This window comes from Cavia porcellus, unplaced genomic scaffold (assembly GCF_034190915.1).
Source record: "Cavia porcellus strain 051 isolate PalLab524CR breed Dunkin Hartley unplaced genomic scaffold, mCavPor4.1 scaffold_22, whole genome shotgun sequence".
Classification (NCBI taxonomy): domain Eukaryota; kingdom Metazoa; phylum Chordata; class Mammalia; order Rodentia; family Caviidae; genus Cavia; species Cavia porcellus.
Window position 1 is genome coordinate 19,167,904 of NW_026947505.1, and position 27,101 is coordinate 19,195,004.

A 27,101-nucleotide genomic window follows, 5' to 3' on the forward strand; every position below is an offset into this window, starting at 1 on the left:
TCATATTCGAGAAAAATATGAGTCACATGTAACAATAACTTTGTCCAAAGATTATTTAAGCCTTAATGACAAAGTAAGAAACATTTAAATACATGAAATTCCCAGGACGAGCCTTATTTATTTTTTACATAACTGGTAATAAGTGTATCTTTGGCTGACTCTTCACTAAATAAGAGTCAAGAATAAAGAACTACCCTGTCTTAGAAAATTGTACTACATTATGAAATAAGTGCAAATTGAATAGTAAAACAAAATTAAAACATTGATGAAAGACTCAGAAATGAAGAAACTTATAGAAAGGGAAAAAAGTTAAACTAAAAATGAGGGATCTGAAGTTCAAAACACGATGATAGGAAATTAACAATGGTTATCATATATTTGTCTTCATCATAGTTGCTCCGATTACCAAACATAGGCATGCAAAATTGATCAAACAATGTAAGTATTAATTGTCCCTTTCAGTGAACTAATAGAATTAGTAGTACAATTATCTATCGTGTGTGTGTGTGTGTGTGTGTGTGTGTGTGTATTCCCTCCTTTTTCTTTTCCCCCATTGCAATTGTTCTTTCCTTTTGAGCACTTTCTTTTCCTTTCACAATATCTATTGTACCTTTTCTTTTCATTTCTTACACTAGGGAGACTATACAATGTTTACACATGCAAGTCTGATTTATTTCACTTTTGAGTATGGTCTCTAGTTGCATCCATTTATCTATAAATGCCTCAACTTTATCCTTCTTTATAGCTGAGTAGTGCTCACTGTACAAAAATACCACATCTTTTTTTATCCATTCCTCAGTTGATGAGTGTTTGGGTTTTTTCCAAAATTTAGTGATTACAGATTGTGTTGCTATAAAAATGGCTGCACGTGTATTGCCGTAGTATGATATTTTCAATTCTTTTGGAAAAATGCCTAGAAGGAGAATAGTTGAATTGAATGGGACCTCTAATCTTAGTTTTTTGAGGCATCTCCACACTGTGATTTCCACAGTGGTTACAATAGTTTGCACTCTCACCAACAATGGAGACGGTTCCCTTTTCCTCCAGAGCCCCGCCAGTATTTGTTATTGAATGATTTTTTGATGGTAGCTATTGTTTCTGGAGGGAATCTCAATGTGGTTTTAATTTGCATCTCTTGAATAACCAGTGATAAACATTTTTTTCAATTTCTTCATCTGAGGAGTTTGTTTTCATGTCAGATGCCCAATTTTGGATTGGATCTTTGAATTTGGTGTCCTAATTTTTTTGAATTCGTTATATGTTGTAGATAGAAGTCCTTTGTGTAAGGGACAATTGAAGAAATTCTGTATTTTTATTGGTTTGTTTTATTATTTATTCCCTTTAAAATGAAAAAATAAAGGATGGGTCTGTAGAAACAATTACATAAATAGTAGGCCTCAAATACTACATAAATAGTAAATATTTATTGGAATATTTTGCCATTTCTGTATTGAATTTATTCATTTATGTACTCCAGGTAGTCTCAGAGGGAAAGATTACTTTCTCATTCTGGATGCTTTTTTTCTGGTACTGGGGATCTTCAGGACCTTGAGCTTGCCAGGCAGGTACTTGCACCACTGAGCTAAGTTCCCATTTCTGGGTATATTTAAAACAAAGTGTGACACAACGTGGATGTGGCCAGAGAACAGAAAATGCTTGTAATCTACCAGCACCAAATTCTATATTTTCTGGGAATTTTTAGGGTTGTTCTTATAACTCCCTGTCCAGCTGATGAACAGCAATGCCAAGGACATAGTCTTCAATCTAAGGAGCCTAAATTGAATCATCACCGTTTCGCTCTTGCTGCGAATGAAAATGTGAGGTTAAAGACAGAAAGCAATTTAACAGAAGTCATGTTTTCTCCAGGCTATCCACAAACTTAAGGTAGCATATAAAACAGAAGTGTTGAGATTAAAGCTGGATATTCTAAATAGTCCTAAAACCGGTAAATAACATTTAAAAGCTAAACACTGCATTCTCCCAAAGGTTAGCTTATGTTTATGGATACAGATTTTTGTAGTTTTGAGCTTTTGAATTAAATGGCCACCAGAACTTATTTCAGATTCCACAGTAAATACACTGAACTGGAGTCCAAATTTGGGTTTACCATCTGTGTAGCATGCTGATTACCTATATAGAATTTAGGTTTTAATCTCAAAAATAAAAGTGTATGAAAATATCCAATATGGAAATTTCTACTTGTTTTTCTTTTTTCCCTATTGATTACCATTTAGCATGAGTATTGATTACTCAGTGATTAAGGGAGGCCCCAGCAAGCTCTTGATCTTGGCCTTGGCCTTAGCTTTTTTTTGTCAGATCAATGTATTGAAGTTTTGCTGTGTATTGATTTCATTACTCTGCAGACTTTGCTATTCCTATAGTCATAGTTTCTATGACTTTCATACAGCAATTATTTTGATTAAGTTTGACAATGAAAGTTAGTCTTGCATGAGGAAGTAACACACATGGGAGTCACTGATGGATGGATTCCACTCGTCCAAGTGTTCCACTGTGCCAACATTTTCCAGTTGAATGAAAATTTACCCCCCAGTTTGGTGTGGATGACAGTAAATGTGTCATTAGATGTGAGTGTTTTCTAGAAAAATTCAAAATGAGATTAAGAAGAGAAGTAGACAATGTACATATCCACATGTGTTCTTGTAATTGTTTCTAATTTTCTTCTTTGGCTTTGATGAACAACATCATTACTGCAATAATTAATGTTAATTAATATCTGTGTCATTTTTTGTAAATGGTAGTTTAGTGTTACAATTAGACTAATTAGTACACACCATAGCTCAGTGACGTGACAAATCATAGAGCAGAACAAGCTGACTCTTCTCCTTTATGATATATTAGCTAATTCACTGGCTCAATGTGACAAAAGAGGAGAAAGACAGGGCACTGGGCAGGATCAACAGTGACAACTACCAAGACATTGTAGCTACATTTCTAGGCTTTTTATTTTGCTGCCAAGTTTCTGACTACTGTAGATAGTCATTTTGCATATTATTTCTTTTCTCATTGGTAAATCATAGCCCTGATTGAAATTTTCAAAAATAAAGACCGTGAATAAAGACAATTAAAATGAAAGATGATTGTCCACATTTTCCTGGCTTTGCGTAAGTGCTCAGCATTCTACATTTCCAAGATCGTTTGTGGTAAAACTGACAACCCTCTATAACTGTGATTTCTTTTTCAGAACCTATGCGAACACCAAAGACTTTAAAGATTGCTGAAATCCAGGCGAGACGCATTGCTGTGGACTGGGAATCCTTAGGTTACAACATCACTCGCTGCCACACCTTTAATGTCACCATCTGCTACCATTACTTCCGTGGTCACAATGAGAGCAAGGCAGACTGTTTGGACATGGACCCCAAAGCCCCTCAGCATGTCGTGGACCATCTGCCCCCATACACCAACGTCAGCCTCAAGATGATCCTAACCAACCCGGAAGGAAGGAAGGAGAGTGAAGAGACAGTGATTCAAACTGATGAAGACGGTATGCTCGCTTTTGGGTGTTTGGAAAAGCACCACTTACACAGCAAAACATAATTTCTTAATTTTTTCCTAGATTACTCAGGGTTGAATTGGATTCTGAAGTCTGCTGAAGTATCTCAACATACTGTTAAAAGTTTGCCGTTAGCAAGCTGAAATCTAAATGAAACATACCTCTATTTTCTTCTTTTATTAACAGTGACACAGAAGTGACAACCACACCAAAAGTGTAAATAGATTTTCTCTTACCAAATGTTAAAAACTGTTCATCACTATCCATGTTACTTACTGGAAAATTTCACTCAACACATTTTAGGTTTTTGCATTTTAGAAACTTTGGTTTTCACAGCATTTGAAAATACTTGAAAGTAATTGTTTACCTCTTTTATTCACTTTTAGAAGGCTCATAGGGACCAGTATATGAATACCTGTAAGCCTAAATAAAACCCTTTGTTAGGTATTAGCAGGCTACCATTATTTATACATCATATTAATATCTAAGCAAGTGAACTGTGTTGTCCAGGTTCCATGTGTTACATCTGAATAATTAAATTTAATAATAATAAATGTTTATATTAAATTGTGATGTCCACCCATACACTTAGTAGAATAGTACATCTTTAATGTACATATGAATTTATTTCCTGATTCAACCCAAACGGATACAAAAACCTATAAATAGTAGTATTCTAATAGTAACAGTAATGCATTCTTTTGATATGCTTCATTTTTGTTTCTTTTATAAATGGAGGCATGTGGAAAAATAAAGACAGGTATAGAGTGAGCTGAGGCAAAGCTAACAGGGGACAGAGTCCTAAAGGTGAAGTCCTGGCCTCCATCACTCTGCATCCTCAAGGAGACCTCTCACCTCTTGGGTGCTCTTCTGCTCACCTCTAAAGGAGGGAGTTAAACCAGGCAATCTCTACATTTCCATCCCTGATACCTCCTGTTCAGAAAGTCAGGATCAGATAAGTCTTTTGATGCCTACTGAGTGTGAGATTGCCATGAAATAGGTTAATATGCCACAGCTTCCGGAAATATCTTGTATTATTTCAATTTCTCGTACTCCAAAAAAGTGAAAATGACTCAGGTTTTTTATGCTGCTTTCTTGCAATAAACAGAAGTGAAACTTTTTTTGCTTCATTTAGCTCAGATTTAGGAGGAAATATTTAATGTAGTTTTAAAACGAAGTGTGGTATTCTCATGTTACTAAAATTTCAGAGAATGAACATAGGACTTAACAATGACGAAGGTAGTTTTGGTATGTTAGATAAACTCAAACGTGATTCTCTCCGCTAGTATGTTTGAGCTTTTCCTCACTAATATGGCAGCAATATTTGTGTCCAAACCCTAGCCTCATATAGAAACAGGAAAACATGCACTGCCATCATCATAATGGCTTTTGAACACTCACAAGTCAACAATAGTTTATGCCAAAAAATAAAGTGACTTAGGTAATTAATTCACAGATGGACAATAGAATCTAAACATAGAGTCAAATGCTCCAAAGTATCTCTAGCTCTTCTTGTAAAGTGAGATAAATGTTCCAGCGCCTCATGTTGTTAGTAATGAGTGTACTTACATATTTTATTGCCTCCTTTTAAAATTCCAAAACATGGTTTCTTAATTGGTAACATTAGACTCAGTTAGGAGTTTTGTACTTTTCTTAGCCAATCACCCTGTAACAACACAATTTATCTTGACAGTACTCTTTGATATGCTTTGTTAGTTAACTTTCCTGCAAACAAAAGCATGCAATCATACTTTTATCATCTTTTTCATGTTGCATTAAGTCTTTTAATCGCGTTTTTGGGTAAACAAATGACTGTACTAATAGTCAGAAAATTAATCTCTGTGGAATCTTACTGTAAATTGAATCAATTCATGACTGTCATATTTATTTTAGCCAGAAATAGCTTTACAAGTAAAATAACGTTAGCTGTGAGTTTGAATTTTAATACTATTTTGAGACATTTATTCTTAACTTCTGCTTTGAAGAACTCGTCCTTGTGTTAATTGTCTTAAATTGCATTATTATTACTATTTTACCATAGGTTTGCAAACTAACTAATCCCTTCTACCATGCATACGTTTTTAATGTATAGTATTTCAGTGATTGATGGATAAAGTTGTTTGACATATTTGTAAGTAAGTCAGTCTTCAAATCTGTCCATATGAGCTTCAGTTTCAAGATAGAATACTTGATGTGTCTTAATGTTTCCAGGGGGGAAAGAATATCTAAATCATAGCCATTGTTGCAGAGATCGATGGGTTATGGTAGTCTGATTAAATCAGTCTTACTAAATTATTACTGCCCTATATACATAGGAAGAGAATAAATTATCAGTCATCTAATAAAAGGACATAATTATATGAAGGGAATTGTGGGACATCTATAAATCATGACGGCAAAGCCAGAACACTTTCCCTCCAGAGCCCTAAGGTAGAATTTGCATTTAATTTATTGCACACATTTTTTAATGCATGGGAAGAATTTTTTGTATGAGATTTTGTTGTCATTTTTTATTCCAGCATCCAAGAAAATCAATATTATGAAGTTAGTTCAGCAGAAAAGTCTGGTTTGGGGACATTTTTTGAGAATACAGAGCTATTTTTAAATGTACATTTATTACATTTTAAAGACTGTAATGCTTATTTAATGGAATCTCTCCCCACCTGCATTTCCTTTTGTCCTTTCTTCTCCATTTTGGGAGATATTTTGGATGACTCTCTTCTAGTCAAACACATTAGCTGAAACAGCTCTTATATAAATCGTGAGGAGGGGACAAAGGTCAGCATTCTGTCTCCATTAAAAGCTGTTGATGTGAGAATGTGAAGTGGCATTCCCTGCAGTCTGTAGGCTGCCCTGAGATAGCTTCAGTAATGTGGTGCTGTATCCCACAAATCCTAAGTGGGTGATGCCTCGCCACTGCACAGATAGACGCCACCTCCCTTCCAAAGCAGACAGTCAATGAAGATTCGTGGTCTACACCCACGCCTCACCCACACTATTTATGTGTGTGTTGTTCACTGAAGTGCAGTTGTGTATTCCCCCCTTCCACTGCTTCCAGGAAAGATCTAATAGCATGGCCCTTCTGTGTCCATAATTTTCCCACATAGAAATGCGACCTGCAGAGACTTGAAGTAAATTCTGTCGGTGAGGTCGATCACATGTGGGAAGGGCACAGAAACAGAGAGATTCCAAGGCCTTTTAGTTCAGTCCTTCTTGCGGTGAAGAATTATGCAAGAATTTTAAACCCTCTCCACTCGGGAACAATCAGACATAGGTTGATGTCATTTGATAGCACATTTACAGGCCTAATTGTGGTGGGTGAACACAGGCAGTTATAATCATGCCATCAAATAAACATTTGCTCGCAATTCGAGGTTGTTGCCTCCGCCTGCCTCCATCTGCCACCTTCTATGAGAGAAATACAGCAAACAAGAATTTTTTTCCCCTATAATTACAAGCATAAGCTGTCGTTTGAGAAGAATGGAAGCAACAACTACTCCCTTGCAAAGTAAAGCAACGACCACCTCAGCCTCAGTGAGCAGCTGTCCCCACCGATCAGCCTAGATAGACTAAATAGGTAAACGGAGGCCAGGGAGCAGGCATAAATGGACGCCAAATAGTGGATTGGTATTTTTAAAAGGAAGTGAATATTCAAATCAAAAAGCAAGAATGGTATCTTCAGCAGTGTAGTCATGACATGGTTTGTGTTTGCGGTGAGTTACTGTTCTTTGAGAATTTATGATTAACAGGTCAAATTACGTTACCTGTCTCAGAAGTCAGTACATTATTCTTAGTCTCCTTGTAGACTGAAATACATCTCACTATTTTTGACATATCATTCTGAATTTCTTGATGCTGCTAGCCATGAAGCAAGCATTTCCTTTGATCTGGTGATTTTTAATTTATTTCAATCCTCACAAAATTGCCCTATCCTTTGAAACGACATTTCTGGATAATGTCATGTGTGAAGTTCACTGAAATGTTAGATTAAGAGAAAATATTAATTAGAAACCCAAAGTGCCAAATAGTGGATTGATATTTTCAAAAGGAAGTCAGTATTTAAACCAAGTAGGCCACACAGTCTATGAGCATTTCCATACAATGAGCATTTCCACATGTGTGGTGACAAATAGCGGGCCGGTATTTAAATGAAATATATAAATGTGTCTTGTATTTTGGCAAGTTGAGTGGACACGTCACTAGGCATGGGCCTATATTTTGCCGGTTAGGACATTTGATGTTAAGGACCAGGGTGAGGGTAGAGCACAGTGATAGACCAGTTGCCTAGCATGGAAAGACCCTTGAGTTCAGTCCCTAGCAGTGCCAGCCAAAACCAGCCAGAAGCTCATACTGCACAGATCATTAGGATTGGGCTTTAAACAAGCTTGATGGTCCGAGTTTGGCTGCAAAAGAAAAAAACATATATATATATATATATATGTATAATTTAAAAGACTGAAACAGTAACATTGGAACCTACTACTCATTAACAATTCTTTAAAAATGATTGTAGTACTGTTTTTTAATTATTGAAAATTTAATATACAGCCCTATAAAAGCATGATTATTAAGGGGAATTTCAATTCAGTGCCATGTGATTTGGCTTTTGATCTCAAGGAGTGTTAATTATTAGAATTCATTATTTTATGAACTCTGTTTATGAAGACTCATTAGGGGATTATCCTGTCTTCAAAAAGTCTGTCAGGGAGATACATCTCTGTTCTTGAAAACAAATTACAAATAAAATCTTCATGGCATGAAAGGTGTACAACAGAGAAAACCAGACTACTAGACTACATAATTTATGCAACTCTCTGAGGTGATAGAATATTCTTTTGAATAGAAATAAATATTTCTGTGTTTTCTGCTTGAAGAACTTACAGACTGACTTCGAGTTCCCCTTGGTTAGCGTCGAAGCAAAATACTGCTTTTTCTTTTTAAGGACATTGTATTTGTTTCAATTCATATGTATTTTTATATCTGTATTTTCAATTGTTTATCTAGGTTGTTCATTTGCTTCTTCTGCCTGACGTAAGCATTCTGATAATCCCAAATCTGTGTGTTTGTAGTGCCTGGCCCTGTCCCAGTCAAATCCCTCCAGGGAACATCCTTCGAAAACAAGATCTTCTTGAACTGGAAAGAACCTTTGGATCCCAACGGGGTCATCACTCAATATGAGGTACGGGGCGGACAAGGAAGTTAATTGCAGTGTGCAGGGAAGGGAAAAGGAGGGAGAGGGAAAACTTAGAGGGAATTGATAGGAAAGAAGTAAGTGAGGATCGGGGGATTAAGGTCATTATTGTCCTCCTTTGTTTTCCCTGTATAAATTCCAAACTGAACGATCAAAAGAGTCATCAAATTCCCAGAAACTTCACATCCTTTTTGTAAAAAAAAACATGTAAGATGTATTTATTTATTATTGCTACATGTTTGCGATTCATGAAGTTTGCAGTCATCTTGGGTATAGTCACATGCACATATTTCAGTTTCGTTTTTTTTTACACTTTTCTTTTCATCCCCTCTGTCCCACCCCCACCGGCTCCCCGACCCCTTTATCATACTTGCCGCTGTTATTTGTCAGCCTGGGGTGCATGATGTGCTCACTGATTGGGGGTATTGGTTCCTGTACCTGGCATGCCATTATTCTGCTTACTTCCCCTTACTCCTCACCCTAGTTCCCTTGGACCACTGCCTACTGTAAGGGATCCCTCCCCTCATCCCTGTCTGTCTATCCTATACCGTTTTCTTTGTTTGTACTTTGCCTCACTCAAATGAGAGCTGTCATAAGGGTATTTAACATTTCCTGTCGAACAGGCTCATAATTAATGATCACAAAGAAACCCTCATTTTCCTTTTTATAAAATTCTGAGACTGTCCACACAGTGTTGTTTACTAGGTTCCATTGTTGTTTGTTTCAGAGTAGGAAATAAGTCTGATAACAGCAAAGCAGAATATAAACATAGTTCCAACCTCCACTGCAACCTTCAATATAAATTGTTATATTCTCTAATATAAAAATAAGAAATAGAAGGATGATTTTAATCACATTAATATGTAGTTCTGTTCCTGCAGAGTCAGTGTTGATTATACCATATTTTTTTTTTCTAGTGGCTACAAAGGGAATCAGGAGAAAGAGACCTACTGGTGTGGCCTTATGTAGTGACTGTGACTGCATATTTGATTACTGTCACAGAAATTGTTTTTCTGTTGCACAGATATTGAACAACGTAATATTTGCTAAACCCTTCATTTTACACATGAAAACATAGAACCAAAGTATTTTTTTCATGTATGTGTTTTTCAGTTCAGATATATGTATATTTGTATCTGTAGATAGAAAGATGACATTAACAGATAAGTAGATATAAATGTGGAGTGATAGAAATAATATCAAAATAAGAGAAAGGAGTGAAAAAAGACTCCTCAAGGATGTCTTTTTACATTATTTAAAAAGGGTTTATTTATAGTTTATTGGAGCTCAGTGGGGATACCTAATATATTTCTTGCCACAGGTCAGCTATAGCAGCATAAGATCATTTGATCCTGCGGTCCCAGTGGCTGGCCCTCCCCAGACTGTGTCCAACTTGTGGAATAGCACACATCATGTCTTCATGCATCTGCACCCAGGGACAACCTACCAGTTCTTCATCAGAGCCAGCACGGTCAAAGGCTTCGGGCCAGCCACGGCCATCAACGTGACCACCAACATCTCAGGTATACAAGAGAGTGGGGTACAGACTCCCTTGGTTTGCAGTAGCAGGTGCTGGGGATTCGCCTATATGCTGCATATAACTTGTCTTGCTTACTGATCTTCAGGGTTGTTATGCATGATTGAAAGCACTTGAGAAAAATCACTTAAATACACACTATTAGTTATATGTCCAAACACAAGCACTTGTCAAATCATCACCTTTAATTGACAGTGCTCTTAGTAAACATTAGAGCAGATAATTGAAAATCTTTCAAAGTTCATTATGAATGATGATAGGCATAATTATACTTTTGAGGATTTGGTAATTTTTACCAAATCGGATATCTAACTGGATTTTATCGAAAGAACAATAGAGGAAATTTGCTCTATTAGAATAACGTATAGCTTGTGTTTCTCACATTTCCTCTAACATTCTTGCAATGTTAAACAAATTCAAGCTTTCATTTCTTAATTAAAAACCTCACATAAATGCATCTAAATTCCAGAATGAGAATATAGCATACGGGAGAATTTAAGTTGGTAAACAAATATAGTTAAATTTCACATTTAAGTATATTCAAAATTCTATAGCTTGCATTTTTTTTAACACAGAGGTAGGAACTGAGGCGATATTTTTTCCCCATTGTTTCCTCTTTTTTTGCACTTTTTAAAAATTTATTGGTAAATTTTAGATGTACATAATGATCACATGCATTATAGGGAATTTTGATATCTTGCTTCTTTTTTCTTCACAATCTCTCCACTCCCTTCAACCTTTGTTACCTTCCGTATTTATAGAGGTTTTTGTTTCCGCCTTTTCTTTCTGTCCTTTTTGACTAGTTTGTTTACAGGTGTAATTTGGCCTTCAGTCCAGTTATCAGTTAAATCTGATTAAATTCTTGCTAAGCAGTAACATTGTAATATGCTCTAAATCTGTTCTTTTTTCTGTTTATATAAGTACATATATGGATATAACCAAAGAGGTAAATTTTAAAAATAAATGTTTTAAAGGTAAGCTACATAATATAGTAAATACTAACTTTGCTTCTGTGAATTCTTTTAAATCATTGCAATCCTTCTCCTATAGCATCTCACATATGTTAGTGATACATCAAAATATTAAAATTCTTAATATTGCATCAAGTGTGTAACATTTATATCAAGAAGAACATGCAGTGTCATGTCCTGGATAGAACACAAATGTCAACAATTTATATCATATGTAAAATTTCCTATTCCAATATGTTCCCTTAAATAACATTTGATTTATCTTAGTATTCTAATAAAATGAGCCTTTTAGAATAGCATCCACTGTTTTGGCAAATAACTGTGCATTAAAATTTCCATTTTATTTTCAAGTGTGACAGTTTGTAGTCACCAATTTAAAGTAGTGAATCGCTGTTTTAGAAAATAAGACTTCCTGATATTACGATGTCCTGAGACATGGTTCTTGCCCTATAGAATTAGAAGTTGTGTCAAAATTGAGTAGGATCTTCTCATAGAGGTAGCTCAAAGCTTTATTTAAACTTATAAAACTGAGGATGTTAGATAAGGGTACATTTCTGACAGCTGAGTTGTTGACCAAAACTTTGTAATTTAAAACAAAAACATTTTTTTTCTCATTTAAATTCAGTTTCACTTATGTTATGGTAAATTCAGTAAATACTTTATTATACTGTACAAACTTAGGTCCTGTTACTCTATGTTGGAAAAAACTAGTGATCGTGGCAAGGTCAATAATAAATATGGTTAGTGTGTTTCTCTACATCACTTAAAATTTTAAAATAATTTGCTGTTATTTATTCTTTGAATCTAGTAACTGTATCCCCCAGCATTCTGAAAGCATTTTTAAAAAAAGAAAAAAATCAAGTTGTTGGATTTGTGATAGTTCAAAGTATTACATGTATGTGTTGATATATATATACATGTACATTCACATGTGCAAGTATTACATGTATTATAATAGTTGACTCTACCTCATAAATAGCCCTCAATTCGTAAGTCATCTCTTTACTTATGTCACTATTCCTGGTTTTCTTTTTCCATTCAGTCCCTTTTTGTAAAGAAAATGCTAGTCTATAAAATCCCTCTTGCTGAACTTTTAGTCTTATTTTTAAGATTCATCTCAAGCAGCCATTTAAACTGTATAGTCTTCCTTGTTTCACTGTCCCATCTCCAAACCAGCAGCAGCCTCAACTGGGAACTTTCCAGAAATGGTCCCTACCCAGACCTACTGAGTCAGTAATTGCAGGACAGGGCAGAAATCTGGAATTTAAGAAGCCTTCCAAGTTCTTCAAACCTTAGGAGTGTGAGAGCCACTATCTTGGCAAATTAACTGTATTTCTCTTTAAGCACTTAATAGTTTGATATATCCCACTTTGCATAAAACATTAACTCCTAGTTTTAATTGTATGAATGTCAGAGATCATGCTTTGTGTTATTTATGGCACTTACCATAAAACTGTACGTACTATGTGTTCAGTAAATGGTCCATCAATGAATGAAATTTATCAAAATTTATCACTTGTCAGTCAGTCTCCTTTGTCACATAATGCACGTATTTCACTAGTTATTCCTTTCATTAGTTATTCACCCATTAAAGTTCTTTCTACAAAGAAATCATCGAAATCCTTTTGTGGTTGACTCCTTCACACTTCTCATGATTTGGAATTCTCAGCCCTGAGTTGAACATCGCCCAGTGCATGCATTCTTCTTTTCAAGCTTGTGACAACTGTTACATTATTTCTTGATAAATAAAAACCAAAACCCCTTTTCCTATTCACTGCACTTGCTTGCTGTGTTTCCATGATGATCACAGTAATGAAAATATCCAGAGAACAATCCCGTTTTTCTACAAATTTCAGAACATGGCATGGTCTCACTAAGCAGCCTTCACCTCAGCTACTCCTTCCCTAGCTCCAGTGTGGATCTGTATCTCCACATGTCACCCCACAAACACTCTTCCCAGTTTGCTCTTACTATTTTCTTCCCATCCTTTCCTTGTTGATTTAAAGATCTCAGAAATTTGATTCAGTACCAAAAAAAAAAAAAGAAAGAAAGAAAAGAAGAAAAGAAAAAGAAAAAAGGTCTCAGAAAATTAAAAATAGAAGCATCTTAACTGAAATATTTATAATATACCATAAATCACCAGGTTATTTCAACACCAGAAAACTTCAATGATAATTTTGTCTTTCTGACTTGATGCTTTATGTTCCTGTGTTTAGGATGTAATGGTTAAAGTTACGCTATCACATAAGACACATGGTGGATAATGAAGGTCAATAATTAAGGATTATATTGATTTTTTCCTTAAATCAGGATCAGTTATTCATACTGACCTAGGTGTATTATTGCAATTAATTGAACCTGTGTTGTTCTCTCTTGATCACTTAACAGCTCCAACCCTACCTGACTATGAAGGAGTTGATGCCTCCCTTAATGAAACTGCAACCACAATAACCGTGCTGCTAAGACCAGCGCAAGCCAAAGGTGCACCCATCAGGTAAGAGCAGCAGGAAAGGAATCAGTAGCCTGGGCGACAAAGGCTGGTTGCTTAGCAGCAAATAAAACGGTTCACTTCTAGGAGACATTCATGTGACACTTGATGCCAAGGAGGTTTTGCTTTTGTTTTATCTTTTTTTGATTTTGTTTGCTCATTTATCCTTTAGACAAAGCCTCTGGATAGCCCTCTAGTTAGCAGCAGAATTCTAAGGGGATTTTTGAGCTATTCATGAACTCCACCTTTCAGCTCTGAGCTGAACATAACTCTTTTTCTTCTCTCCCTTTTATTCCCATTTCATTTCACTTGCTCAGTGGATAGCTATGGTGCAAAGGCTTTGAGGATATTTGTCAGAAACAGGATGAGGAAATAAACTCCTGCCCACTGGAGTAAATCAGTTATGAATAATTTCATATGAGTGATTGAACGATAGGAAGGTTGGAGGAAATAAAAGCAGAATAGGTGTAACCAGTGAAGCCGATGTGACCTTTTAATTCCTGAATTGTTCTTGATTCCAAATTCCGTAATAAATATTAATGTTCAATTTACCATTTCCTTTATCTTTCCAGTATTAAAATCCCTCACATTACCTAATGCTCATCATTTTTCAAAACTTGTGAGCCATACTGATTTTCGGGAATTGATTCAAATTATTCCAACCTCTTTAAGTTAGACATGTCTGTTATTAAATGAATGTTGAAAACTTAAGCAAGTTTCATTTGAGACTGCTAGTTTTTTTGTCTGTATTTTCTTATTGGACTTCCATTGACATGTTAATCGAGGCATAGAAATCAGGGCAGGTATTTCATGACTGAATCATCTCATGCCATATACTTATTTTTGTTTCAAAAATAAAATCAACCTTTGCATTGCATATACAGTGAGTACAGTTGAACCTATGTGCATGGATTTGCCATTCAAATTACCTTAAGTCACTAGAAAAGTACAAATGCTTTTCTTAATTAAAAAATGTATTGATAAAAGAACATTAGTCCTGAAGGAAATTTTGATTGCTGTCAGGATAAAAATCAAGGGAATTCCACACTGCAGGAAGAGAGAGTTGCTGAGTGTGCTTGTGGCATAAACACTTAAGAAGTTCTGACTACTTGAAAATGCAAAGTAAGTGTATAGTGCTGTTCATGAATCAGTGATCTTCAGGTGAATCTGATTGCTGATCCAGGAGAAAGCAAATGCTTGCACTCAACATCTTTCTCTGTTGTAAGGTAATCAGGGTCATTCACATGTTCCTCCCTGTGATAGAATTTACTCTGCCTCCACCATGTCAGTGAGCTACCAGGTCCTGACGTTTATCATTCAAGAGTTAACTGAGTGAATTCAGCTTTGCTTTGTGTAAGATGCAAAGGCGATTTATTGACATTGTATCACTATGTTGTATAACACAGCTCGCACTTCCTCTTTAGTCATTTAATCAATTTCTTCCACACGTTTTGGTCACATTGGAAGTGCTCGCCGCTGTGCTGGGGAAGTAAGTGAAAGACAAAATGACCACAGTGCATCTCGAAACCTCTCAGGAGATGTTTCAGCTTTGTAAACCCTTTGATCATCACTGCTGCTTGTGAGCTTAGTACATTATTATAACGCACTTTAAAATCAAAAGTCTTTCTTCCACTTTGTTCACCTTTGTTTGTCACATAATTTCTGATCACCAAGACTCCAGATACCTTGAACAAGTGGTTGTGCAAGGCTCATCCTTAATACTCGTGTCCTTTTTCTCTGACACAGAGAGGCACATCTTTGTATTTGTGGGCTGGACTTTTAACCTTTTCTGGAATTAACACTAGCTGAGAAGTCAGAAATTTACGTTGTAGAAGATTCATGCTCTCAAAAATAGTTACAATCGTAGACTATTACACCAAAATAATTATTAATGATGTAAACAAGAATTTTTTTAAATGAATACCAGTATTAGAGGAAAATCTGAAAAATCTGTTTTCTAATATCAAGTCTATTTTTAATGGGGTGCTTTTTTGTTTGTTTGTTTTGTTTTCAGTGAATATTTCCCCACTTTGTCTATAGGTGGGACCAGTTGGTTGAGCCAGAGTGGCCATCAGTTAATTTTTCCTAAAATGAGCCCTGCTTCTCTGCCCTTTGGAGTCCTGCAGCAGGGGAAAGCGACCTTACTTTCTCTAACACATTACTTCCTGTGATCTTCCTACCCAGGAAACCTTATTATGAAGATATCTCGTCTAGTGCTTTCATTTTTTTTGTAAGTGAGGACTCAGTTTGATGTAATCAATTTTTATAGCACTTATACCATGTTCTGGTCTTACAGCTCTCTTTGACTAGCTCCTTATCATGCCATTCAGTATAGGTGGAACTCTTGATAGTCTGCTCACTTTCACTATAGCTCAGACTATCAGAGTCTCCATTCCTGTAATGTTTGGTGCTATTCCACTGTCTGTGGCCTCAAAACAACAACGTATAGGTATATTTACCAGCAAAACATCCACACAGCAGTTAGATTGTCTGCTGCAAAGACCTAACATACTGTATCCAATCTTCCCTACTTTGTAATACTATTAGCCTCTGCTAGATTGTGGTTCACTACCCCTTCATCCCAACTCCAATGGAAATAATATATTTTTTCTATCTTATCTTCCTAATGTCAAACAACTCCAAATCCAACATCTGTCATGGCAGCTGGGGAATCCTTACTATGTAGAATTTGTAGGTTTACTTCAGTAGTAGATTTATTAGGAAAACTAAAATTAGTAACAGTTTCCATGAATGTATAGATTTGCTACTAGCCTAAGATGAATGCTTGACATAGAATTTCATCTGAGTTGATTAGTATGTGCTTATGAGAATGAGAGGCAGGTTTGTAAATCATTGACTGATAACAATGTGTAATGATCACAGATTAAATATAGCTAGGAGAGTGACTTCAGAGTTTTAAAGAAGAAAATTGAGCATGTGAAAGGACCATTGATAAAAGTAGGAATATTTCTGAGAAAAGAAGGAAAAACAATATTTTAGTTATTTTCTTTTGTTGCTGGATTATAGTACCAGACCCTCAAAATTAAAGAGGGAAAGGTTTATTTAGCTCCCAGTTTGTGGAAGTTTCAGTACATAATCAGCTGGCTGCAAGGCAGGGTGGCACGGTGTGGGAGAACAGTTCAAGGAGGCAGAGACAGGAAAAAACAACAAGAACAAGAAGAGGAAGAGAACAAGCTTCTTTTTTCCTCCCTTATATTGCATACAGGCTTGCTGCATCCAGTGTAGCTCTCAAAATTCCTGGTGGAAAGGATGGTGAGAAGATGGATAAATAAAGATAAGACACAATATAGATCAGATGGAGCCCTCACTCTGGGTGAGAGGAAAAGAACTGCTCAGCCACCATGGTGCATTTTTATTTATATGTTTGTCAAATTGATGTCACATGACACCCTTTTGCATAACTAGCTTGTCTCTTTTTTTAAAATTTTTATGTAAAGAAAGACTAAACAAAACAGAAAATAGGTAGAAATAATACATATGTTCAGAGAAAAAAATAAACAGTAAGAAATCACTAATTGATGTTTACATATTATTGTTTTACAAATAGTTGTTCAAGATACAAAAATGGAACATGTAAAGTGAGAATTCAAACAGCGAGACTGCAAACAGTTCTGTTCAACTGTCCAACAAAAACTTGGTAACATGGTTGTCAATCCTTTACACTTAACCATACATGCAGTTATCTATATCTTCATTTATGTTTAGTTTAAACAAACTAAAGCATATTAAAATCATTCTGAACATACTAGTATTGCTAGATTTCACATCATGATACTTCATGATCGGCACTGGGTAATATAGTGTCTTTTTTTTATTTAATTTAATTTAATTTAAAGAAAGACTAAATAGAACACGGGTAGAAATAATACATAATTTCAAAGAAAAAATAAACAGTAAGAAATCACTAGTAGATGATTACAGATTGTCTTCTTACAAATAGTTATTCAAGATACTACAGTGGAGCATATAAAGTGGGAAATCAAACAGTGAGATTGCAACCAGTTCTGTTCAATTATCCAACAAAAACTTAGAAATATGGTTATCAATCCTATATACTTAAACATATATGCAGTTATCCATATCTTCAATTATATTGAGATTGAATAAACCCAAGCAGGCTAGTATCACTCTGAACAAAGAATAATACTATTGCTGGGTTTCACATTATGACACTCCAGGATCAGCACTGAGTATTTTAGTGTCTCTTTTTCTTCAAAGTATCTGTTTATTTCATGATGTGTCAGAAGGTCAGTTCTCATAAACTGTTTATAGATTCTACACATGCATGAGTCTTAACATGTATTTCTATCCTTTCTATAGTAGAGGGAGAAACAAAACAAAGCAAGCCAAACCAAACATATCGCTATAAACACATGAAACAAAATAAACATATAAGACTGTTGTGAAAATCATTGTACCATGGTTCCTGTGTTATCTAATTATCTCCAATAGAATTGGCTATATCATCAGACATAGTATAATGGAATATATCAGTGCCTAACAGTATTAATAAAAACACAACTTTGTATATAGTATAGAACTTCAAAAACCAGCAGTTATCAAACCAGAATGTGTATTGTAGAGTCTTGTCATCTTCAGTGTAGTTGCCTATACTCTCAGACTTGATACTATCAATCATAGCAGTTTTGAATAAAATCTTCTCTGCCTCATTTCTGTTATGCTCTTTTTATATCATCAGTTGTCTCTTTACCTTCTTCATTCTGTTTTCTGCTCCAGGCATTGAGGCCTCTCTGCCACTGTTCCTGGAATCCTAGTACTTTTCTCTCTCTTTAGAATGCCCTGCAGTATTCTCTGTAGAGTTGGATTGGTGGTTGTAAATTTCCCAAGTTCCTCTTTGTCTTGGAAGCATCTTGTTTCTCCATTAATTTCTAGAGATAGTTTAGCAGGGTATATCAATCTGGGATGGAGGTTATTTTCTTTCAGGGCTTGGAATATTTTGCTACAGGTTTTTCTTGACTTGATGATTTGTGTTGAGAAGTCTGCCTTTATTCTGATGGACCTTCCTCTATAGGTTGTCTGTTTCTTGTCTCTAACAGCTTTTAATATTCTGTTCTTATACTGAATTTCTGGGATCTTGATTATTATATGCCTAGGTGTAGCTCTGAATTGGTTGTAGGTGGCTAGAGTTCTGTATGCTTCATACATCAGAATATCATTTCCTTTTCCTATGTTTGGGAAGTTTTCCTTAATCATTTCTGTGAATAACCTTTGTAGTTCCTTTATATGTACCTCAGCTTCTTCATTCACATTCTTTATTTTCAAGTTATAGATCCTTTTGTCGTCTTCTAGCCTTTGTATTGTTACCACTTGTTTCTTGTTATTTTTAAAAAGTTTTCCCTTTCATACTCCCACATTGCAAAATTATCCTCCAGTTTGGATAATCTATCCTAAATTTGTTTCAAGCTGGTTTGCCATCTTTCCATAGAGTCTTTAATTTCCTGGTGATCTCTTTGAATCTGCTTCATGTATTCTATTTTTTTTTTATATTCTTCATCAAATAGTTCTCTCCTTGGTTTGAGTTCCTCCCTTCTTCTGTCTGTGTCTGCTTGAGGGATGTTTGGTATCTCTTTTATTAATATTCTTATATCTTGATTTATTTGGCTAAATATTCCATTTTTTAACTCATTTATGAGGTCCCGAATATATCTCTTGATGTCCGCTGGAGCTGTGTCTGATATTGCATGTTTCTGTTCTCATTCTCCTTTGTATTTACCTGTCCTTGGTCCATGTTCTCAGGGTTAGGACCTGGGGCCTTTTTGTTGTTGCTTCCTCTTCCCATCTTTTTTTGCTTCTTCCAGGAGGTCCCAGTTTCTTTCTTTGTTGGTTGCAATTCTTCTGAAGTGCACTGGCTAGATGACCCTTCCCACTGCCGTGTACTAGTGAGTTGCAGACAGGGACAGCATATGCTGGCCTCTCCCCTCTGGATCAGTCAAGCTGCTGTGGCCTGCACTATATTACTTTGTGTTGCCTCCCATCTGGGCAGAAGCGGCATCTGTGGCAGGGCGGATGTTGTGCTGCTTCCCTTCCAGATCAGCTGCAGCAGCAGGAGCAGGGGCAGGGGCAGCCCATGGGCGCTGAGTCGCTCTTCTCCTCCAGCCTCCAGCGGGCCCACAGTGACAGGTCTTGCCCTAACTTGTCTCTTATGTTCTTTTGTGTTTTGAGGGGGAAGCACCAGTTCCCCAGGGGTGCTCTGTGCCCTTAAAAGTATTCTTCAGGTGGCTCAGTGCTCTGGGCTCTGCGTGCCCTCTCAGGCCTTATGAAATCAGAGTGGAAACCTTCTTAACCCCCAACTCTTGCATTCTGTGTATATCTAATACCAGGAACAAGGTCTGCTACTCCCTGGAGCAGTGGCCAGGCTTCTCTCTCTGGGTATAGGAGTTGAAAACCTGGACTGCTAGGCACTCTGAAACCAATTCTAAGGAACAAATTGTCTATGCCACCGCCATTCTGGAACATGGTGCAGCTGCCACCATTCTGGAACATGGTGCTCTGCAGCTTTCTCCTCAAAGCAAAGTCTTTTACTTTTGCAGGTTTGAGACTACAAGGAGTACAGATTTGCTGCTTCCTGTGATGCCCTCCTGCCGTCTTTTGTATTCCCCTGCTCCTTCCCAGCATACAGGATCTCCTCTGCTCTGTCTCTGCAGTCCACAGCTTTACTAGAGCTTCCCTTCTGACCAAACTCAAAATATTTTAAATCATGATGCTGGGCTCTTTGCTCTTGATTCTCAACATACATCTGGCATACTAAAAAGCATTGTGAAGAGGTCACGGGAAAATAGTACTTCTTCAAGTTAACACTAGGATTTTGACCTTTGCTAATGTGATATCTGTTATTTCAATGTAAAAAGGGAAGTCAGGAGAGAACTGATTTATTGTTTAAGAGGCAATTAAATCTTTAATATGTTCATCTTCAGAATGTTGGCCTTAGGGCAGCACAAACACTGTAGCTATTTATAAAACTACAGTAGTAAAACAGGAGTGAGTTTCTCCTTTAAATTAGAGACATTTTAGAAAACAATATAAAGTCTGTATACTATTGAATCATTTGCTGTTTTGCTACCACTGGGAGATTTTTAATAATGGGACAGCGAAACCCATTGTTTTCTACCACTGTTAAAACTGAGGGGAAATCATATGATACATTATCATTTGGCCTCTGATAAACTAAAAATGATTACTGTTAATATTTAATGAAATTGGGCTGCCATAGTGAATGCCATTTTTCATTTTTAAACATAACGAAATCATATCCTGTGTACCAAATAAAGATTCATAATGCCAGAGTATAGATTTTAATTTTGTTCTAGTCATATTTTAAAATTTTAATTAAGGAGAATGGAGAAAAAGAGGTTAGAATGGATGAAACCCTTATAATGGTTTTGGAATCTCATTGCTAGAATACTAACTCCAAACAGTGACATAGATCTAGCTGGAGATGAGTTCTGTTAAATAGAAAATCAGAAAAATGAAAAAGTGCAGGCACTTTCATGTAGTTAGATCATTTCCAATTTGATTTCTCTTTTATTTTCTAGCTTTTAATTGCACTGATGTATAGGAAGGATACAAATATAGAAACAGATTTTAAAAAGTGGGAATTTGGGGTTGGAGAATACCCTCTCAAGTTAAACAATGAAGAAGAGATAGTTTCTTTTCAGGTGATGATTACACTTCTTAGTTTGGAGTTCCATCACAAGTGCAATTTGATTTATCCCTATAGTGACTTTAGTTATTTTTATATCTGTTTCTTGCTATGTACAAACATTTATTTAAGGAGATACCACCATTATGATTGATCTATCTCCATGTAACACACTTGTCTTCTCCGGGAAGAAAAGATCTAAATAGATGCTCAAAATGATATGTGCTAAAGGAGCCAACTGTAGACTAAGCCCAACTAGTGGCACTAAAATGTCTCTAGCAGATTTTAAGGAGTGTCATTACATGGAAAGATATTTTCATTTTTCCAGTGTGCTGAATGGGTAGTAGGCTGAGGGGTTTCTAAAGGCAGAGATGTTTCAGTGGCTAGATATAAGCTAAAAATTTCAGACTGGAAAGGGTTATATCCGAATGGTGTTAGCAAAGAGAAAGTACACTTGGTTTCAGTTTAGTTTGAGTATAAGAGTGCAATATGAGAGATGTTTTTACATGACTTTAAAAATCTGTCTTAGTCACTTTCATTGCTTACCAGGGGCAATGACAGATTTGTAATGGAGACGGTTTTAAAGAAAGTAAGTTTTATGGGGTTTGTTGTCATTATATTAAATTATATCAAACTTGAAAGAGCAGAAATAATTGTAGAACTCTCAAAATTTTAGAAAAGTAAAGCAAGTGTAAGGACTACATAAGCTGGATTTATTTCACTTCTCAATGCCTACATGGAAGTGTTCACTATATAATTTTGAATAAAAGTAATGAATAAAAGAGTAAATGGATGTATAGTCACAAGAAGAAAGCTAGTTGAGGAAATTGTCACATTGAAATAGTGCTCCCTATTTTGGAAGTAAATGAAGTACTTACATGTGGAAAGAAAAATAATTCACTGGATATTTCTTAAGTACAAGCATTAGCAGGGAAAAAAGCAACTTATTCATTCTACACGTGCTTATTTAAATTCCCATTATGGTATTTAAAACCATACTTTAATAAAACATTTTTTAAAATGCTGGCTGCCAAGATTAGCTTGTATAGTTAAGCGTGATTGAGGTTGAGAGTATCCAGAAACTGAGCTGAATAGGTCAGGAAGACATTTCTACTGGCCGGTAGGAAGTTGTGTAGTGGCAAAGGAAGGCTAAGGAAATGTAGCCTCCTCCCTCTGGCTTTGTGACTAATGTAATATTTTAGGAAATAAGCTTGGAAGCCTGTTTTCCAAGGCCTTTTCTTTTTTATGTATGTTTTTCATGCAGCTCAGGCTACTTTACCAAACTTCTATGTAGCTTGAGTAATGTTGATTTATTTCTCCCAGGGAAAAAAAAGGAAGTCTATGATCAAATCATTGGTAGAGTCAGGGTTTTTTAAAGCCCTCTTATCTAAATAAGTTTACCAAAACTTTATCTCGGGGTGTGTAAGGTGGGCAACAAATGGTCAGTTCATGACTATAATACAAAACACATAAGAAAGAAAGACTCGTGCTGTAAGTTTAAATGCAAGTTCAGTTTCTTACCTTGGTTTCTCCATAATAACAAGAATATAATACTTTATTTCCTCTACGATCATTTGTTTTAGTGTTTCCCCTATGAATAGCACAAAATACCTAATACCAAAATTTAAAGGAGAAATTTAACTTGGCTTATAGTTTTAGGGCATTCAGTCCATGGTTGACTGACTCTCAGGCCAAAACATCATGGCAGATGGGCATGCAGCGCAAAGATGCTTAGTTTATGGTTGCCTAGCAACAGAGCAGCCAAACAGCATCAGAGTGAAAAGGAACTGGAGACCATGTATAGTACCCAAGATCAGGGCTCCAAATTCCACCCCGTGGCATTCAGAATTATACTTTATTCTACTCTAGGGTTTCCTTAATTCAATCAAGTTGACATGTCAGAGTTGACAGCCACACCAAAGAATAATCAACACTACTCAACAGAAGTTGTATTATAAGACTAAAGTGCATATTACTAGGATCTTTTTATTATATGTGGAAATAGTGTTCTTAATTTACTTGTCTTAGGAAAACACCCTTGGCTTATAAAATTGAAATAATTTATCTTTCCTTTTGTTGGGAATAGTTCCAAATTGGTCCATTCAAAGTGCTGATTTTAAATTGTGCAAAACACCATGTTTCCCAAATAGCAGATTGCATCTCTTCTTGCTTCCTCCTCTCAGCACTGGCAGTCTGCTTTGCTCCTAATAAGTCTGCAGAGCCACAAGCTGTCTTGCTTGAAGTATCCTAATTTGCCACGTGGAATCTATGTCAATGTAGCAGTGCTAGGTAAGAATGAATGCTCAGTAGGTTTTGTGGAGATTCTGGAGATGTAAGGTAGTAACAGAATTTATTTGTTAAAGGTTAGGTTACATGGTTAACATGGGTGGATAATGGGCATCAGTCTTTCATTAGAACAAGAGTTTGATAGTACATTCTTCTGCAAAGTATGCATCTGGGAGTTTACAGTTGTATGTGGCTGTGCAACATAAATATGGATTATAATCTTAAAATAAAATAAATCAGGTTAGGTTTGCTTACTGTAGCCTATGCCATCGATGATCATTCCTTCCTTCTTCCGGAAGGGTCGTGCTTCATGTTTCTTGTATTTTGAGATTGACGAGTGCCTGCTCTGTGGAACCACAGAGAATACACATCTTATGTGCCGCATTCCCTCAATGCTGTGGCCTGTCCTGACAGGAGTGTAAACAATGAAGCAGCACAGCGAATTTGTAACAGTGTAAACTCCTGCCTTGGTTACTTGTTCAGATCACAATTTGTAACATTAACACAATTTTAGTCCTCTTACAGGTGTTAGGTACCAGTCTTCTGGGATCTTAGCAATGGTTTAATGAAGAATAGGAACTTTATTAATAGGAAGAAAATAAAATCTTTAATTTGAAAATTATGATTGAATCTGATTTTAATCTATGAAGGTTGTTAACTGAGTTTATATTTAAATTAGAATTTCTTACAAGACTCTAAACTAACCATTTGCAAAGATGCACTTTCACTGCTATCTTTCTCGCTCTTGTTTACGAAGACTATTAAAGAAAATGCTTTACTGCTGCCAGCCAGCCACTGAGCAGTGACTTTTCCTTGTGTAGAAGAAATCAAGGAGCACATTTGCCTAAAATCTCATGATGCAATTTGTACCTTATTGAAACTGAACTTATACAACCTGCCACTGTGTGTTTTGCAACAGTTTTTAGGATTTCACATATATTTTTGAATATACCAAATGTATATAAAATATATTAATGGTTTCCTAGATGTAGTTGTAAAAAACCTTTCAACTAGGAAAAATATTTTTATTATGCCAGTTTTAGTAGTTGCAAAAATAATTACTAGAGATGCAGGATATCTTTATTTCAAAGTTGTATTATTGTTCTTCTATTCTGTGCTCTATAAAAGAACAGGCAAGAATTTTCAAAACAGTTGTGAGACATTTGAGAAAGGTATTAGCAGTTCAGGTTGGAGCTTTTGTAGGCCAAATGCCATCTGTTTCTGAAAATTGTAGCATTTTATTATTAAAGACGCCTGAAGTGGGAAGCGGTATACTTCCGTGGGGAGGACAGATTTCTGTCCATCTGTGCCCGCACTACCTCATGTCACTTGCACTTTAGATCTGTGCAGCTCGAGGCAGAGGAGAAGTCGCCTGTCGCCCTTCTGTCTCCCCGGTAAGCTTCACCGCCTCTACACCGCCCAGGGCCTGCGTGCTGCTGGGCCTGGGACCTGGGCCTTCCCTGACTCCTCCAGAAAACGCTAACTTTAAACACTCACAGGCATCAGCTGCAGAGCTCCCTCTGTGCTGTGGCTTGGGTGGGCGTTGGGGTCTTTATTTAAGTTGCTCTCTGTCAGTATTGAGAAAGTGTGAAATTCTCTGATGACTTTCCTTCCTTTTTTTCAGTTCTTTGGTAGGTCTCTCAGTGTTGAAAATGGATGGAAAATTCTGTTTTTATTGCTGAAAACAAGAGTACAGAGGGTTAAGGCTGGGATCGTGTGCTTTGAATAAGACATGTTTACTTTATTTTAGTTTTGGGGACAGGGTCAGTGCTTCAGTGTGCTGTGTAGCCCAGACTGGTCCTGAAGTGGCGAGGATCCTCCTGCCTCACCTTTCCAAGGACTATGATTCTAGGCATCGGCCACCACACCCAAGTAGCATGTTTATTTTTAATCCCTTATTGCTTTTGTGGTACTTTGTTATGCAAAAACAAACAGCCAGAGAAATTTATGCTTGAGATGTTTAAATGCAGACATTTTTTTCCCTTTTTTCCAAAAGTGCTTATCAAATTGTCGTGGAGGAGCTGCAGCCACACAGAGCCAAGCGGGAAGCGGGGACCATGGAATGTTACCAGGTGCCTGTCACCTACCAGAGCTCCGTGAGCGGGGGCTCCCCCTATTACTTCGCTGCCGAGCTGCCCCCCGGCAATCTCCCCGAGCCTGCCCCCTTCACCGTGGGTGACAACAGGACCTATAAAGGCTTCTGGAACCCGCCCTTGGCTCCTCGCAAGGGTTACAACATCTACTTCCAGGCCATGAGCAGCGTGGAGAAGGTGAGCATCCCCAACCCCTGCTGCTTCTGCTTCTGGGCTCTGAGCAAAAACCAGAGCTGCAAAGGCCACGGAGGGTAAACAAAGAAGCAAAGGAGACAAGGATGCCCGTGCAGAGAGAGAGGGCTGAGTCTGCTTGAGCCGCTTTGGGTCTGGCAGTTCCGTGGCTCAGGCCCCCAGTTTCCTAGCAGCTGCTGTCCCTGGGCCTTCCGCAGCAAAGCCCCAGAGGCCGGGCTGCACCCCATCCAAGGGGTCCCAGGCGGTGCTTTCCCTCCCTCGGTCCCCAGGGGCTGCTTCAAAAGATTGCACTGACTACACAACGAACAGAATGTGCATTCCATAGCAGGCTAATACAGGCTTCTAGACCTTTCAGGGGGCACCTGCCAAACAATAACCAACAGGTAACAAGCCCATTGTTGGGAAGTAGCTGCCCCCTGCGGCCCAGCTGTCAGCACCTGAAGGCAAGGCTGCCTGCTGACCTGCTGTCCACGGGAGACACAGCGTTTTCCCAACACCCATACTGACCCCAGGTGAAAACCCAAGAAGGAGGCTCCAAGGGACCTTAGAAATGACCAGTGAATCAGAATCTGTGTGAGGGGAAACAGCCTGGCCTGTTCAGTCTCATGCTACTCTCCCTTTGAAAGACTTTCCTAAAACTTATTTATTATTTTTTAATTTATATATATATATAAATTTATATATATATATAAATTGTTGGCAGAGAGGAATGGAAAAAAATATATAGAGAATAGAAACTTCCACAGGTTAGCATTCAGTTGAACCCTGGCATGTTTGGTGGACCTACAGCTGTTAAGACAATTTTGGGTTTATTGTTGTTGTTGTTGTTGTTGTTTTATAAAATGGGGTCCCCAAGGTGGGCACCTGGGAGTTGATGTGAAATTTGTGGTAGCCAGTTACATCTGCCGTGTTATATCTTGGAACTGTTTGATTGGAAGACATTATCCATTTGCGATGCTGCACAGGGCCTGAGAACTTGCGGGCTGAGGACAAAAGCTTTACTTGGTGGCTGGCCTGCGCCATATAGCAAGGAAAATTTCCATAGCATCTTCCAGATGTGCTGCGAAGCCAGGAGCTGTTGCTAGGTGAAGGCGCTGTTCTCTTCTTGTTGTCTCCTATGTAACTGAAGTCTTTGGAGACAAACCTCT

The 27,101-nt window shown here is 37.0% G+C and overlaps 1 protein-coding gene across 15 annotated transcripts in view; it reads left to right on the plus strand.

Annotated features, from left to right (window-relative positions):
- The window catches only part of Ptprk (protein tyrosine phosphatase receptor type K), a 498,623-nt gene that overhangs the window by 379,052 nt on the left and 92,470 nt on the right, over positions 1–27,101 (plus strand). For all 15 annotated transcript variants that reach the window (XM_063232882.1, XM_023564542.2, XM_063232877.1 and 12 more), the window contains exons 8-12: positions 3,203–3,505; positions 8,584–8,693; positions 10,027–10,228; positions 13,602–13,707; positions 25,665–25,938. In XM_063232882.1, the coding sequence (XP_063088952.1) occupies positions 3,203–3,505; positions 8,584–8,693; positions 10,027–10,228; positions 13,602–13,707; positions 25,665–25,938 (995 nt within the window). The remainder of the gene's footprint in view (positions 1–3,202; positions 3,506–8,583; positions 8,694–10,026; positions 10,229–13,601; positions 13,708–25,664; positions 25,939–27,101) is intronic.